A 15593-nucleotide genomic window follows, 5' to 3' on the forward strand; every position below is an offset into this window, starting at 1 on the left:
TTATCTCAGAAAACCCAGGCGATAGTACTTTCAAAGGGATATTAATACTCGTCCACTGTAAATGTTCACAGCCCCAAGTTTCCAGAACTGGAAAGTGAGCTGCTACTGATCTAAGCAGAGAACTAGAGAAAGCCAGTGAGAGCCACACACATGATTTTGTGCCCTCGGGGAGGACCAGATGGGCCCCTCCTCAACTCCCCCAACCTAGTCACAGTGTGATGCCCGAGGGCTCAGCCTTTCAGCATCTCCTGCCCACCATCTTCACTGGCTTCCTTAGCCTTGCAAGTTCACATTTCAAATACCAACTCCCAAATGTATCTCAAGCTTTTGCCTCTACCCTTAACTCCAGACTCCTATCTCCAGCTGTCTGTTTTACACTTCCACCTGTAGCAACATGGCTAATACTCAAGCCCTAATCTACTCATTCACTACCTTCCCCATTTCTGTTGGTATCAACTCCATCCTACTTAGTTGTTAGACCAAAATCTTTTTTTTTTTTTTTTTTTTTTAGGCCAAATTCACCCTCAATTCTCATCTTACATCCCACAGCCAGTTTGTCAGGAAATCCTATGGGTGATACCTTAGAAATATATCCAGGATCTGTCCACTTCTCACCACCTCCATCCCTTCCCCCAGTCTACCCACTCAACAGCCTCCTTACTGGTTCCTTTGCTTCTACCCTTGCCCCTCTACAGTCCATTCTCACACAGCAGCCAGAGGGATCCTTTAAAAACAAGGCAGATCCTGTCACTCTCCGGTTCAAATGCTGTAATGTTTTCCCATTTCACTGTTGAGTAAAAGCCAGAGTCTTTACTCTGCCTCATATGCTCTGGGTTCCTCCAATCTCTTTGGTCTTATACCCTACATACTCTCCATTCGGCCATTGGCCTTCTTTGCTCTTCCCAGAACATGACAGGCATATGCCATCATGGCCCTGTGCACTGGCGCCCCTTCTTGTATGCTCTTCTACAGACATTGTGCACCCCTTCCTTCCTCACAGTCCTGGCCCAACACTCACAAGCTCTGCCAGCCTTCCCCCAGCAATAAGAGAAGAGACTGCAATTCCCACCTCACCAAGGCTTCCCTGTCCTCTTCCCTGCTTTTCCACCACAGCACACACACACTCTAAAGAAAAGAGACTTGTCTTTTTTTGTTCACTGCTATATTCCCAGCACATAGTGCTCAGTAAATATCTGTTGAGTGGACAATGGAACCAGTCTTTTCAGTTTTCTCCTACCTTGACAAACCCTCTGTTTTAGGCAAACCAGCCTAAACATCTGCATACTCAGCTAATACATACCTTCCTATGTTTTGTTTGTGCTACTCTGGTAGCTCATGATACTCGTTCTTCCTCTGTTTAGCTTACATCAATCTTGTCCATTTTTCAAGCTCCAGCTTAAACTCCATCTTCCTGGTGAAGCCTTCCTAGGCTTTAGATCAACTAAACTCAAAGTGATACCTTCTTTCCTGGAATTCTAAAGCATTCAATCTGTCAATTTTTTTAAATTTTTTAATGTTTATTTATTTTGAGAAAGAGAGAGAGACAGCAAGCTGGGGAGGGGCAGAAAGAGAGGGAGAGAGAAATCCCAAGCAGGATCCATGCTGTCAGTGCCCAGCCCAATGCAGGGCTTGATCTTATGAACTGTGAGATCATGATCTAACCCGAAGCTAAGAGTCAGACCTCTAACCAACTGAGCCACCCAGGAGCCCCTCAATCTGTCAATTCTCAAAACCCTCAGGAAGTTATCATTTACTGGTGTTGGTTCATAATTTAGATTTTCTATAAATGTATTCTCTATTAGATGGTAAGCTGCTTGAGGATCCTTCACAGCCTCTAAAACACCTAGCACAGTGTCCTGCACACGATAGGTCCTTAACAGATATTAGCTAAATGATTAAAACAGAGTTTCCTAGTGGTATAAAAAAATACTTTTAAGTAGTATACCTAAAGACATCTTAAAGAGTTACATTCTACCTCACACCGTATACAAAAATTAACTCAAATGGATGGCAGAAAGAACTAAGACTAGAAAACTTTTAGAAGAAAACCATCTTCTAAAAAATCTTCATGATCTTGGATTAGACAATGATTTCTCAAGCTATGACACCAAAGCACAAACAACAAGAAAAAAAAACCAAATAATCTGGATTTCATCAAAATTAGGAACTTTTGTGTTTCAAAGGACACACAACAGATAATGGATAAAGAATATACAGTAGACATACACAATGAAATATCACTCAGCCCTCATTTAAGGGCTTTGTGGACAATGGATGGGCCTAGACAGTATCATGCCAAGAAATATCAGACAAATATGATATGATTTTACTCATATGTGAAATCTAAAAAAACAAAACAAATGAACTAAAAAAGTGGAAACAGACCCATAAATACAGAGAACTGGTGGTTGGCAGAGGGGTGGGAGGATGGGCAAAATGGATGAAGGCGAGTGAGGCATAGGCTTTCCAGTCATGAAATGAGTAAGTCACGGGATGAAAGGTACAACACAGGGAACACAGTCAGTGGTATGGTGACTGATGGCAGCTATACTTAGGGGGAACACAACATAACCTATCAAGTTATACAGAGTTATAGAATCAGCTACATTGTACACCTGAAACTAATGTGATGTATGTCAACTCTACTTCAATTAAAAAAAAAATGAAAACCACTCAGATGGCAATCAACTAGTACAGGGATAAATAAAATGTGGCACAGCCATACGATAGAATATTATTTGGCCATAAAAAGGTATGAGGTACTGATATATGCTAAAACATGGATGAACCTTAAAAACATTATGCTAAGTGAATAAAGGCAGTCACATAAGGCCACATATGGTATGATTTCACTTATATGAATGTCTAGAGTAGGCAGACCCAAAGACAGAAAGTAGATAAGTGATACTGCCTGGGGGGTGGGGTGGGGAGAACCAAGATTTTCAATTGTTCACTAGAAAACACATACGTGTGAACACATCAAGCTTGTGATTTCTAGGATATTTTTCACCTAAAATGAAATTATATTTAAAAAGAAAATTAAAGAAGGGCACCTGGGTGGCTCAGTCAGCTAAGCATCCGACTTCAGCTCAGGTTATGATCTCGAGGTTTGTGAGTTCAAGCCCCACATTGAGCTCTCCGCTGACAATTGGCCTCTCTCTCTGCCCCTCCCACGCTTCACATGTGTGTGTGTGCACACTCTCACAAAAATAATAAATAAGAATTAAAAAAAAGAAGATTAAAAAAAAACCATTAGATTAGAAGACAAGTAATGATCTGAGAGTAAAAAAAATCATAAAGATTGTGTGAAAATCTTTAACATTTAGAAAATAATAGAATACTAGATGCAAGGATGGGCCCCCTAAATGTACAGATTTCTTATTTTCATCTTTGGTCTTATCATCAGTCGCTATTTGATTTTTCACAGAGGTTTGCTATTTTTAGCTGCCTAGATAAACTCTGAAGAAAATGAGTGCCTCTTACTGATAGCAGATGCTCAGTGAAATGTTTTTTATTTGACTAAAGACAAAAGTGTGAAGAAAGCAAAAGACCCTACATCTAGGTATTGGCTATGGAGGAAGGAAGTAGTGCTCACTACCCTGATATCCACACACACTTACCTTCAGTGCGCCTCTTCTTAGAGCGGGGATAGCCCTGAGGGTTGGCCTCCACTGTGTTCTCTACAGGGCTGAGGGAGTGGCAGTAGGTGGTGACTGGACCCCAGGGACAATCAGGTGCCTGGGAGACACGCTGCAGACACTTTTCCAGGTAGGACAGTCTAAGGAAGGGGTGAGATGAAGAGGCTGACTTGTCTGCTAGGTCCTCACTACTCCCTAATCCTCATCTTTATCCATTACCCACTAACTTACAGCAGCTGCTTGTCCTGATGGAAGAGTCGGGGGGAAAACTCGGCAAGGAGCTCCAGGAATGCTAGGTTTGGGGGCTGACCGGAGGAACCAGTTGGAGGAGACTCAGACAAGGAGAATTTGATGCCTTCCCTTGGTTGAACAGAATTATTTTAGGAAGATGGCCCCTCCTCACTTTCCTCCCGGGGAAGCATCCTGTCAAGTGCACCCTTCCCCTGTTCCCAGTCTGTCTCCCAGAGAATACCCACCAGCCAACCTGACTGCTGCTCCTCAACATGCTTATTCCTCCCTCCAAGACCACACTCCCACTCTCCCTGCACACAGCCTATGGCTCACCCCTCTTCAATCAAGTACCCTGACTTTTAACCAGTACTTTACTTGTGTAGCGTGACCACAAGGTCACGGTTCTGTAGCTGCTGGGGCCCAAAGCTCAAGGCAAACCTTCGGGCCAGGTCCCTCATCTCACTGAAGGCAGGAAGCTCATTCAGGCCTTGGGGCCCCTGTTCTTGCAGCAGTTCTGTGTACAACTGTGTCCAGGAGACGTGGTACATTTGGGAAACGAAGGAACAAAGTGGAAATAGAGAAGTACAGCATTCCTTTCTCCACGTAGAAATTCTAAAGGACTTGGGATGCCACCTGCTACCTTTACTCTTTCTTTCCTCCCAGGACACTGTTCCTATTCCTGAACCCCTACAGAAAGAAACTTCACCCTTGCTCTGTAACAATAAAAATGTCCCTAGTAACTGAAGAGACTGACAGAGAACAGGGCAGAAAAAAATTAGGTATTCTTATCACTTTATTGTTGGTGCTCCTTTGTCCTGATAGTTCAATTTCTATGAAGTTGGGGAAACTGCCCATCACCTAATAGTTTCTACAGACCTACTAGTTATGAAGAAGACAGTCAAGTAAAGTTAAGAGTCAAAATAAACTAGAAAGTTCCTTAAGGATCTCACATTCTAAACGGCTGAGGGTGAGCAGAGAATTTGTGGGCTACAGGGAAGGATATCACAGGTCAGAGGTATTCCAGGCAGAAGGGAGTACCTGCTTGAGGCTCAGCAGCAGGATTCGGGAACAATGACTTCGGTCAATCTGCCTTGCTCTAGTTAATGTTTCCTTGATAATGTCACCATAGTCACCGTAGAACTGAGGGACAGGAAATGAAGAAGATATCGTTTGGCCACAGGGCAAGACCGGTTCTGTTGTTTCTTCCTTTACATTTCTCATCATGTCTCCTTCCTAAAGTGAGTTAGGTCAGGAAACATGAATCTAAGTATAGAACAACTCAGACTAGACCAATAGGTCCAAGCCCGAAGACCTCAGAGTTTAGGCAAATAAATATGGGAAGAAATTCTGCTCAGAGCCCATTTCTTGGGGAAGAAGTGCTCACAGCAAACAGAAATCAATACAATGGTGAGTTGAGGAAACTGAGGTACACATCTTCCATTCTTTTTTTTCTTTCTTCTTATATTATCCCAGTTTACAGAGACTGGGTTCACAGAAAAAAAAAAAAAAGATTCTGGACAGGATGAATAAGCTTACTTTCTCTCCAATGAATTTCCTAACAGCTTTTTTTCTGTAATCATTTACTACCAATTCCTCTTTGTCCCCTTATTCTAAACTCCTGTTGCTTTTTTCCTCCTGCTTTTCTTCAAGCCTGGTGCTGACATCCTCGCCACGTTCTTTCCTGCAGTGTTCCAGCATCTGAAGTCGTGGCTGTGCTCACTCAGCCTGACGCCTCACTGTACCTTGTTGTAGTGTTTGAAAACATCTGAGGCTGCATCCATCTCCAGCACCCCATAAAGCAGCAGCTTGCAGAACCCAGCCAGGAGGCGGCGCCGCTGGTGCAGCTGCTCTATCTGTAAATGATCCTCCTGGGAATGACCTGGCTCACATCAAAAGCAGAATGGAAAGATCAGAACCACAGATCTAGGCCTCCTGCCCTTATATGCCTGAAGCAGGCCCAAGCCCCAGACCCTTCCTGAGCCCCAGGTATAGAGTCCTTGTACCACTGCCCAGTTCTCCAGGCTGGATGAAGACATGGTCCATGAGGAAGCTGGCTAGTTCAGACTGGAGCGTGGCTTCAGGAAAAAAGACAAGGGGTCTAAGAAAATCGCGACCCCCTACAATCATCTGAGGGCTGAAGATGAGAAGTAGATCACTTAATAAGACAAAAGCCTGTTGGGGCGGGGGGGGAGAAAAAAGAATGCTTAAAGAGGACAGGATATTCACAAGACAGAAATTACACAGCTAATTTCTCCTTAGAACAAGGCTTCCTCAGACCATGAGAAGTGACATGCCTCCTTGGTCCCACTTGAGGAAATGCTAACCTGCTCCTGGATCTCAGAAGCCACATCTGAGAGGCAGCTCTGGCAGAGTTCGCAGAATGCCACCATCCTGTCCTTCAAACTCAACAGCTGCTTCTGTGGAGACAGTGGCTTGAAGAGGAGGAATGGAGACACAGGCTCCTCCATTCCCACTCTCCCTACTCAGACCCATATTCACCTGGGAAGCACCTGATCCAGAAAGGTGGGTTAGTGTCCAGAGAATGGAAAAATAGACAAGAGTCAAGGCTGGCAGCATCACCTGTAACAACCAAATGGTACAAAAATGGGGGAGTCAGGAGTGAAGGGCAGAAAGGGAAAGAGGGAGGAAGAGAGAAAGGAAAAGACAGACAAGCAACACACACAAAGGAGTGAAGAGAGAAAATGAGATTAGAAGAGACCTGATTCCTTCTCTGGGGGGAAAAGATCTGATTCTGGACAATCTTCAGAGCATTCTGTCTTGGACAGGAATGCCACCTCTTCTTTATTTATCTGATGTCTCCTAGAATCTCTCAACATTATCCTTGACTCCCCGGGAACCAGAGAGGATGGCTGTTTTCAGGCACTGGAAAGTACAGTTCACCTTCTAGAGTGGAACTGAAGGAAAGATATGCACATGCTCTTCCTCTCGTGTCTCCTCTGCAACCCTGGGACCGGAACTGGGATAATCGGCCACCTGGGACACAGGGCCCTTAAAAACTCCCCTCTGCCTCCACATCTCCGACTCATCTACTTGCCTGGTGAGGAACTTCTCCTGTGTCCACAGCCTTCCGGAGGAGTCGGAAGCATGGCTCATAGAGCTCCCAGCGAGTCAGGTCGTGAGCACTTTGGGGAAGAGATGGAAACATGATGCAGGAACAGAATGAGAGGAATCACCACCACAGACACCAGTAGAAATAGGAAGAGGGAATGGGAGGTGAGCTGCTCACTTGTAGAAGGCAGACAGGCGCTTCAGAGTGGCCGCCAGGCTGTACACCTCATCCTCATCTAGGAAGGACGACTGAGGGAGAGAAAAGGTCCACAACAAGATTTTCCCAATAACGCATAGATCCACATTCCCCACCTAGCGGCCCCTCGGACCCAAGTTTGGGGCTTCCCATGTTTCAGCCCCAGTTCCTACCTGCAGCAGCTCTTCAAGTTCTTGCTGGAAGCGGTCGCTCAGCAGATCCACCAGCTGGCTGCGGGCAAAGTCTACCCGGCCGAAGAACGTGAACTCAGGATTACAGAGCAGATAGAGGGCATGAGCACCTGCCTCAAGCACCGTGGGTTCCGCGTGCTTCACCACCACCTCCTGGAGCTGCTGCAAGAAGAGCTCCAGGTGCTGACAGAAAAAGAGATGGGAGAACACAGTGCTCTGGGCAAGGAAAAGAGGGGGCAAGTCTTCTGGAGGGGAGTGGGGTTGGGGGAGATGAGAAGTACAATTGAAAGCATTAACTTTCAAGGGGAAGATGCCTATGGAAGGGAAGGCTTATTGATTTTTTTGGAACCTGGGTTCTTGAGAACCAGATATTGGCAGTAGAACCTTTGGTCCCACCAAGAAAGCAGCAAGGTGTAGGAACTTTACCTTCCTCTCTACTCACCTTCTCCAAGCGCCTTGTGCAGTAGATGTTGAGGTCAAAGTAGTTAAGAAGCTGGAGCAAGGGAGCAACCTTCTCCGCATCAGCTGAGAACTGTAGGGGTTGAGAGGGAGACCTAATTACTAGCTAATGTATGCTAAGTCTTACTCCCAGTCCTCACTGGGGGCCATTTCCTTTCACCTCTCATTCCCAGGTACTGAATGGTAGGGCAGTTCTACCTTGGCCAGGAGCTGGGGTAGCAGGGGGATGAGGTGCTCTGTCAGCTTCACCTTGTCATCAGCTTGGATCTTACGTTCTTTCGGGGTTAAGCCCTGGAATTAGTCATTTGGGGGTATAGGGAAAGATATGGAAAAACACTAGGTCCATAGGGAGTGCGTGTGTATCCCTCCTCCCCACAATCTCATCTGCCCAGGAAGGAAAAGATAATTCATTTGGCACCTCCTTCAGATTTATTTTTCTAGAAACAGAATTCCTTGAGGGGCAGAGAAGAGGCACCCTAACCCAAGGCTTGAGGGTGAAGATAGACCATACCTGTCTGGACTTTTATTGCTAACCAACCCACTCACCCTTCACACCATACCTTCCTCCCAGTGATCCGCCCCACAGGTGGGTGACCTTCAGAAGCTTGCCGAACACTGGACACCAAGATCTCAATCAATGTGCTCTCCTGCACATCGTCCAAGTCTGGGTTGGCAGGAGGATGAAAACCAGAATAGCAAATTAGCCACCCTCCATCTCCCAAGTCACCCCAACTCCCCCACTGCCCAGGACACCTATGCCTCATGGGGGAAATGTCCCCTCCTCCAGCTACCATGTGGCACGCACTCTGGTCCTTCTCCAGCAACAGGCTTGTCAGACTCTCCCAGTCCTTCAGCTGAGACCCTGCACAGTCCCACAGGCTGTCTACTAAATAAGCAGCATGGTTATGGAGCTGTGGAAGAAGGTACATGTTAAGTTACTGAAGCTATGTTAGAAAATTCTGGGAAGTGGCTACTGACAAACCATGTCTCTCCTTCCTGTAGTGCCAGTCCCATCCTTTTCTACTCACAGGTCTTTATGCACAACAGCCAAATAGTTCCTTCCCATACGTCACCTCACTTTCCACAAAGAAGGACAGCAGAAGGTGGAAGAAAGTTCTCTGGGCACGTGGACTTCTGCGTCGCTCTCTCCCACTGACCATTTTAGTCTCACACTCAGGGTAGAAGAGCCTGGTAGAACAAACACAGGGAAAGGGCACACCTGGGAGCAAATGAGGAGTGGAATAATCTCCATGAAAGAAAGAAAGAGTCCAAGGAGACGTGTGAGGAAAAGAGGTGCAGAGCCAAGGAAAGCCTCAAGGAGTTAAGAGGGGGAAAGCAACAAAAGAGAGACTTTAACAGGTATGCGGGGTGGTCGTTGGGAAGAGCAGCAGCAGACGCAGGAGAAAAAACAACACAGGAGGGTGTTAAAGGAACAAATGAGAGGACCCTACTCACTTCCAGTAGAGAAACTCCCCTGCAGCAGAGGCCAGGGCTCGGTTAGAGGCATATACAACTGGGTAGATGCCCTCACAGTCTGCATCTGTCAGCACCCCTTCCATGTTCCTGCCAAGAGAAAAGGAGAAAAAGCAGGTGGATATGAAGGATGTCCCCTAGCACAACTAGGGCTAGAAACACAAAGAGGCAAATAAGGATTTGGAACGATCCAAAAGAGGAACAACAACAACAAAAATCAATGAGGATTAGCTGACAGAGAACTTTTATTATTATTTTTATTATTTTTTTTAATATTTAATTTTTTTAACACTTATTTATTACTGAGAGACAGAGAGAGACAGAGCATGAGCAGGGGAGGGGCTGAGAGACGGGGAGACACAGAATCCAAAGCAGGCTCCAGGCTCCGAGCTGTCAGCACAGAGCCCGATGCAGGGCTCGAACTCAAAAACGGCGAGATCGTGACCTGAGCCGAAGTCGGACGCTTAACTGACAGAGCCACCCAGGCGCCCAAGAACTTTTAAATGAAGAGTGGAAAACAGAAGAGTATGGAGAGTTAGAGAAGATAAGAAATATCCCCCCTGGAGATCCTGCAACTCAGGAATGACCTCTGTCTTTCAACCTGTTATAGAAAGAAGAGTCAACCTATGACAAGCGGAGGGACAGAACTCTGGAAGGGCCTGCCTAATGCTGGAAAGGTAGAAGTCTGAGATGCGTGCCTCCCCATTCCCCAGGACTCACTTAAGGATGAGTATTAGTAACTTGACAGCTTCCACCGCCACATCATACTCTCGGTCCATGACCATGGAAACCATCCGGTCCTATAAGAAGAGAGAACGTTGCTCAGTACTTCATTGTATCCATCCCAAAACATTATGCTCTCTTAGAATTTGAGAGATTCCTAAAAAGAATGAGTAGGCAGAGGCTGGGATAGCTGTAGACACATAAGAGCAATAGGAATGGAAAGATGAGGTGGGGGAAACAGGAACCAAAGAAAGAACCAAGCACAGGAATACTGTCCCAATTTTACCTTAAAGCGGCTGGTAAAGAGCTCCAGGCGGGCAGTCAAATCCCGGCTGCCATACAGCCCTTTTAGAGCCTTGAGACACTTCAGACGGACTTCTCGATGCTATTGAGGAAAATGGAATATGACTAACTATTCCTCTACTCAACCCCCACTGGGCTTCCATGCCCCTCTGATTACTCTTTCTGGGCTTTGGTGTCCTCTATGCTGAGGACTTTGGGGTGATTCAGCGACAACAGACAGCTGTCTTCTTATATAAAAAAATGAAAAGATCACAGCAGAATTTAGCAATCATAATGAAAAGGATCTTTGGGGCACCCGGGTGGCTGAGTTGGTTCAGTGTCCAACTCTTGATTTCAGCTAAGGTCATGATCTCATGGTTCATGGGATCGAGACCTGCGTTGGGCTGTGCACTGGCATTGTGGAGCCTGCTTGGGATTCTCTTTCTCTCCTCCCTCTCTGCCCCTCCCCTGCTCACACCCTCTGTCTCTCTCTCAAAAATAAACGTTAAAAAAAAGAAAAGGATCTTTTGGCTATCACCACCCTAGCACCTGTATCACCAATTCATTAATAGCTTTCTTGCCTTTTTCTAGGGAAAGTTTTTCTCTACTCTGGTTTTAAGGTGTTAATCTCCTGGATATATCTTTCTCTCTTCTACCTCATCCTACCCTCCCCAATACTGCGGAGTTTTGAGGTTCACTGTCTTGATGGGCTGATCACTAGTGAAGCTCCTAAGCAGCAGGACCAGGAAAAGCTGTGGTGTCTTGAGACAGGGAAGATGGTGAGGGTAACAGAGGAAAAGAAGCTGACTCAACACTGACCTTATCATGTAAGGTCCAGCCAATATATTTCAAATAGCTGTCAGTGAGGAAAGATGTGCTGTAGCTTTGCATCCAAGACCCAATCTCTTCAATGCAGATAGCACGGATCTCAGGAAGGATGTCCCTAGGCACAGAGAGATAAACTGACCCCTCTCACCGTCTTTCTCTAAATTCACTTTCCATCCACCCAGACATCTCCCTGCCATAGAAGAATCTACTTTCTTGACTGAACAACATGCTCCAAGCCTTTCATTTCTCCCTCCCAATGTAAATATATAAACAATAAATATTTTCTAGGGGCACCTGGGTGGCTTGCTTGGTTGAGCATCTGACTCTTGATTTTGGTTCAGATTATGATCTCATGGTTCGTGAGTTTGAGCACCATGATGGGCTCTGTGCTGACAGCACAGAGCCTGCTTGGGATTCTCTCTCTCTCTCTCTCTCTCTCTCTCTCAAATAAATATTTAAAAATAAAAAATTAACATTTTTTTGGTAATACTGCATAAAATAATTGAGCTTATTTTCCATGTCCCTTTTAAAACTGACTTCGGAAGTCAGTTTAACTGTTGGCCAAATGTCCACTTGAAGAAAATATTAAATCAGCTGAAGAGTTCTGGAAAGGCAGAGGTTGAAATCTAGGTAACAGTGAGAAAAAAATATGGATGCTATTTTTAACTTAATTCCACCAGTTCTTTTAAACAGTGTAAAACTCCCCTGCCTTTAGCCCAGTGAAACAGCAGGCTGCGCTAGGAAAAGGCCTGCCAAGTTGCAAATGCTCAGAAAAGCCCTGCCTTTTGTCTCTCTGCTGCGGTCTTCTCAGGTCTCCAGCTCCAGGAAGATGGGGAAGGGAAGATCTTAGGCAAAGCTGGAGCAGAATAATACTCAACAGTGCCTTATTCTCTTATTTTCTCTCCCAAAAGAGCTACAAGAGCCCCTGGAGTTGGGGGTGAACTAAACCTTACTAACTTAAAACATCTGTTGTCAAAGTTTTTGCTCCAGCTGCATTTGCACTAGGACTAACCAAATTACCAGGGTTATAATGGAGGGACACCTTGCTACGTTTACAGATTCCATAACCAAGGACCAGCTGTTTCAACGAGAGGAGCGCATTCACTCACCTGTACCGATGCACAAAGACCCCCCTGAAGAGCGCATTCATCATCCCTTCAATCTCCTCTTGATGTTCTTGGAGCTGGAAGACAGGGAGTAACAGGTCAATCTTTCTTGTGCCCCAAAAGTATACAGAAAAGTATGACTTCCACTTACTTCCTTTTATTATAGGACATAATCTGAACCCCTGATATCTTAGGTTTCTTTTCAACCTTCTAATTCTGGAAGAAGCCGTAGAGTCAACCACCGACTCAGAGGATTCTTTGTGTTTGGAAAAAATAATATCACCTCTGGGTCTGGTTATTTTTGGCTATTCAGAGGCACTAGCTGGTAGTTACACAGGTTTTTTGACTTACAGCTGAGAACATGAATTTTTAAATAAATGCAGTTTATTTGATAGAAACAGAAAACCTAGCAGAAGAAAAGGAAGAGATTAGACCAATGGTCCTCAACCAGGGCCCCTCAAGGGACATTTAGCAACTTCTGAAAACATTTTTGGTGGTCACTAATGGGAGGGGGTACTACTGCCATCTAGTGGATGGAGTCCAGGGATGCTGTTAAACATTCTGCAATGCCAAGACAGGCCCCAGGTCAACAGTGCCATTGTTGAGAAACCCTGGATTAGATTAATAGATATCAAGGAAGCAGAATTATAAGGGAACACAACTGACCCTACCTTTTCAATAAATCAATATATTGGGGGGGGAATGGGAGAGGCAGAGGTTAAAAGAGGCTTAAGAAATACAACAAATACAATGCATCATAATCCTTAATTAGATCCTGGTTGGAATTAATCAGATATAAAAGCCATTTTGGGGATACACAGGGAAATTTAAATATGAATTGGAATTACAAAATATTAAGGAATAATTAATATTTTTGAATGTGAAAATGGTATTGAGTTAATGCAGGAATAATTTTCTTGGATGATAAGTTTTAAAATAATTTTCAGACAACATATTTAAGTCTTTAGGTAGAAATACCAGTATATATATAATTTACTATAAAATAACAAAATAATTGGGGCACCTGGGTGGCTCAGTCAGTTAAGTGTCTGACTTCAGCTCAGGTCATGAACTTGCGGTTCATGGGTTTGAGCTCTGCTTCAGGCTATGTGCTGACAGCTCAGAGCCTGGAGCCTGCTTCGGATTCTGTGTCTCGCTCTCTCTCTGCCCCTCCCCCACTCATTCTCACTCTCTCTCTCTCTCAAAAATAAACATTTAAAAAATTTAAATAACAAAAAATTAGAAGAAACAAATATAATGAAATATTAGTTGTTAAATCCAGATAATTTGTATATGATGTTCACTCTGCCAATGTCTCTCTCAGAATGTTTGGGAAATTTCATATTGAAAAGAAAAGGAAAGAGAGAGAGGGACAGAAGGAGGAAAAGTTGTCATCAGTACCAATTTCTATAGAAGTTTGGAAAAAGGAAATTAAGAAAAGACCACTGACTATAGGGATTAAAAAGTCACTGGTTGGGGCACCTGGGTGGCTCAGTCGGTTAAGCGTCCAACTTCAGCTCAGGTCACGATCTCCCGGTCCATGAGTTTGAGCCCTGCGTCGGGCTCTGGGCTAATGACTCAGAGCCTGGAGCCTGCTTCTGATTCTGTGTCTCCCTCTCTCTCTGTCCCTCCCCCATTCATGCTCTGTCTCTCTCTGTCTCAAAAATAAATAAACGTTAAAAAAAATTTAAAAAAAAAGTCACTGGTTTGGAAAGAATAATTTCAAAGAAAAATGGGGATAGAAGCTAGGTAGTAAAAAATGGATTCAGTTGGATATTAAGGAAGTAAGAAAATACTAAAAAGGAAGGATAGAAATGGAGTAGTTCATAGAGAGGAAGAGTAAAGGGAAGATTCAAAGGCCTACAGACATTTCTAAGTGAAGAGAACAGTGGGGAGAGAGGGATTAAAAACAAAAAGAGAAATAATGACTGATAACGCAAGAGCCTAGACAAGTAAAAAAAAAAAAAAGATTCACGGTATTATACATAGGATATGAGACAGACCTAATACACATAAGGTTTAAGATCATACTGACATTGAAAATAGTAAGAGAGAGTAAGGAAAGAAGGTTTACCATGGAAGAAATCTTGGTGAGGGGTGAGAAGACAGTCAATTGTTGTGGTTAGGCATGGGGAGTCCTGCCAACCTCATGCTGGAGGAGTCTCAGATACTAAGAGATATTACTAAGAGAGAGTAGGGGGAAAATCAGTGTCTCATGACAGGCACAGCTGTTTGAGGGTTTAATCAGTGTAAAAGATTTTGTTAGGGCTTATGTCCTCCAGTTGTCTTTAAGTATAAAAGGAAATAAAGCAAGTGTCCACTATGTGCCAGACTATTCACTCACCATCTATTTAATCTTCATAAAAAGGTAGAATTGTCCCCCTTTTTAAAGAAAAGGAAATGGAAGCTTGGAAGTTATATAAGGCCATGGAACTGGTAGCTAATTGGAACAGACCGTCCAGGAGTGATTGAAAGGCCAGTCACTTTCCAGTCCTCAAACAGTTGGCCTCCCTCATCAGTGGTTGGCCTTTAATACTCCTCTGGTGATCTGCAGACTATATAGTTGACCAGAAAGTCAAAAATTAACTCCTTGCATGAGATGCAAGCACAGCACTTAAAAACATTCCTGGTAATGAATGTAGATAATGGAAACTAAGCAAAAGTTGGATTATAAAGAACTCTAAAATTTACTCTGAGTTAGAACTAATTCATTGAGATCACATCCCAGAAACAAGATAAGCATGCAGTGACCTCTGACAGGATGGGTCTATTAGACTACTGTCAGACTCCACTGTTCATGACCCAAAAGGTTGCTTAGGGGCCTGTGCCTTACAAGAGAGAAGTGTGTGGGCAGGGGTAAAACGGGCTTCAGCAACAGTGGATGAAGCTGAGAGAGAGAGAGAGAGAGGGAGAGAGACAGAGAGAGAGGGAAGAGGCAGGGAACACTTTTTACCTCTTTGCGTTTCTCCAACAGGCTCTCCAGTCGCTCAGGAGCTCTATGTCCTGGTCCCTTATTTCTTTCAGCCTCATACTGCCGCTGATTATTGTCTTTGTGCAGACTCAGTTGGAGGGCAACTCTTACCAGGGAGGTCATTAGCTTCATGGCTTTGAGCCAGGAAAAACAAGAAAAGGGAATTTTTACTTAGGTCAGAGGAGGGAGGATAGATTTTAAAAAGGAAGAAAAAAAAGCATCTTGTGGTTCCAGTGGGAAGAAGAGGAGGAAGCAGGGAGTGGGACACTTGGGGGTAACCCACCATGGCTGCTGCCACCTCTGCCACAGAAAGAAAGAAAAGAAGGAAAGAAAAAGGAAGGGGACTCAAAATGAAAAGCTATAGCAGGGTGACCCTAAAATCCTAAGACTGTTCTGGACATTTTTTTCTCCCCCTTTTGGGCTTCT

General features: G+C 44.4%; 1 protein-coding gene across 12 annotated transcripts in view; it reads right to left on the bottom strand.

Moving 5' to 3' along the window:
- STAG3 (stromal antigen 3) overlaps positions 1 to 15593 on the bottom strand; it is a 31184-nt gene that overhangs the window by 6249 nt on the left and 9342 nt on the right. For 8 of the 12 annotated variants that reach the window (XR_008294478.1, XM_053212918.1, XM_053212919.1 and 5 more), the window contains 22 exons: positions 15150 to 15301; positions 12200 to 12273; positions 11082 to 11205; positions 10267 to 10365; positions 9978 to 10057; positions 9240 to 9347; positions 8858 to 8972; positions 8590 to 8695; positions 8345 to 8448; positions 7983 to 8075; positions 7768 to 7857; positions 7308 to 7508; positions 7117 to 7187; positions 6925 to 7012; positions 6369 to 6449; positions 6194 to 6286; positions 5873 to 6041; positions 5612 to 5748; positions 4908 to 5009; positions 4245 to 4393; positions 3870 to 3998; positions 3621 to 3778 (listed from right to left, as the gene is read on the bottom strand). Coding sequence is in view for 11 of the 12 variants with exons in the window: in XM_053212918.1 (XP_053068893.1) it covers positions 3621 to 3778; positions 3870 to 3998; positions 4245 to 4393; positions 4908 to 5009; positions 5612 to 5748; positions 5873 to 6041; positions 6194 to 6286; positions 6369 to 6449; positions 6925 to 7012; positions 7117 to 7187; positions 7308 to 7508; positions 7768 to 7857; positions 7983 to 8075; positions 8345 to 8448; positions 8590 to 8695; positions 8858 to 8972; positions 9240 to 9347; positions 9978 to 10057; positions 10267 to 10365; positions 11082 to 11205; positions 12200 to 12273; positions 15150 to 15301 (2523 nt within the window). In the remaining variant the exon portion in view is untranslated. Of the gene's footprint in view, positions 1 to 611; positions 1476 to 3620; positions 3779 to 3869; positions 3999 to 4244; positions 4394 to 4907; positions 5010 to 5611; positions 5749 to 5872; positions 6042 to 6193; positions 6287 to 6368; positions 6450 to 6924; positions 7013 to 7116; positions 7188 to 7307; positions 7509 to 7767; positions 7858 to 7982; positions 8076 to 8344; positions 8449 to 8589; positions 8696 to 8857; positions 8973 to 9239; positions 9348 to 9977; positions 10058 to 10266; positions 10366 to 11081; positions 11206 to 12199; positions 12274 to 15149; positions 15302 to 15593 lie in introns of those variants that run through there. The other 4 variants (XM_053212926.1, XM_053212922.1, XM_053212921.1 and 1 more) reach the window with 4 other exon arrangements.

This window comes from Acinonyx jubatus, chromosome E3 (assembly GCF_027475565.1).
Source record: "Acinonyx jubatus isolate Ajub_Pintada_27869175 chromosome E3, VMU_Ajub_asm_v1.0, whole genome shotgun sequence".
Taxonomy (NCBI): domain Eukaryota; kingdom Metazoa; phylum Chordata; class Mammalia; order Carnivora; family Felidae; genus Acinonyx; species Acinonyx jubatus.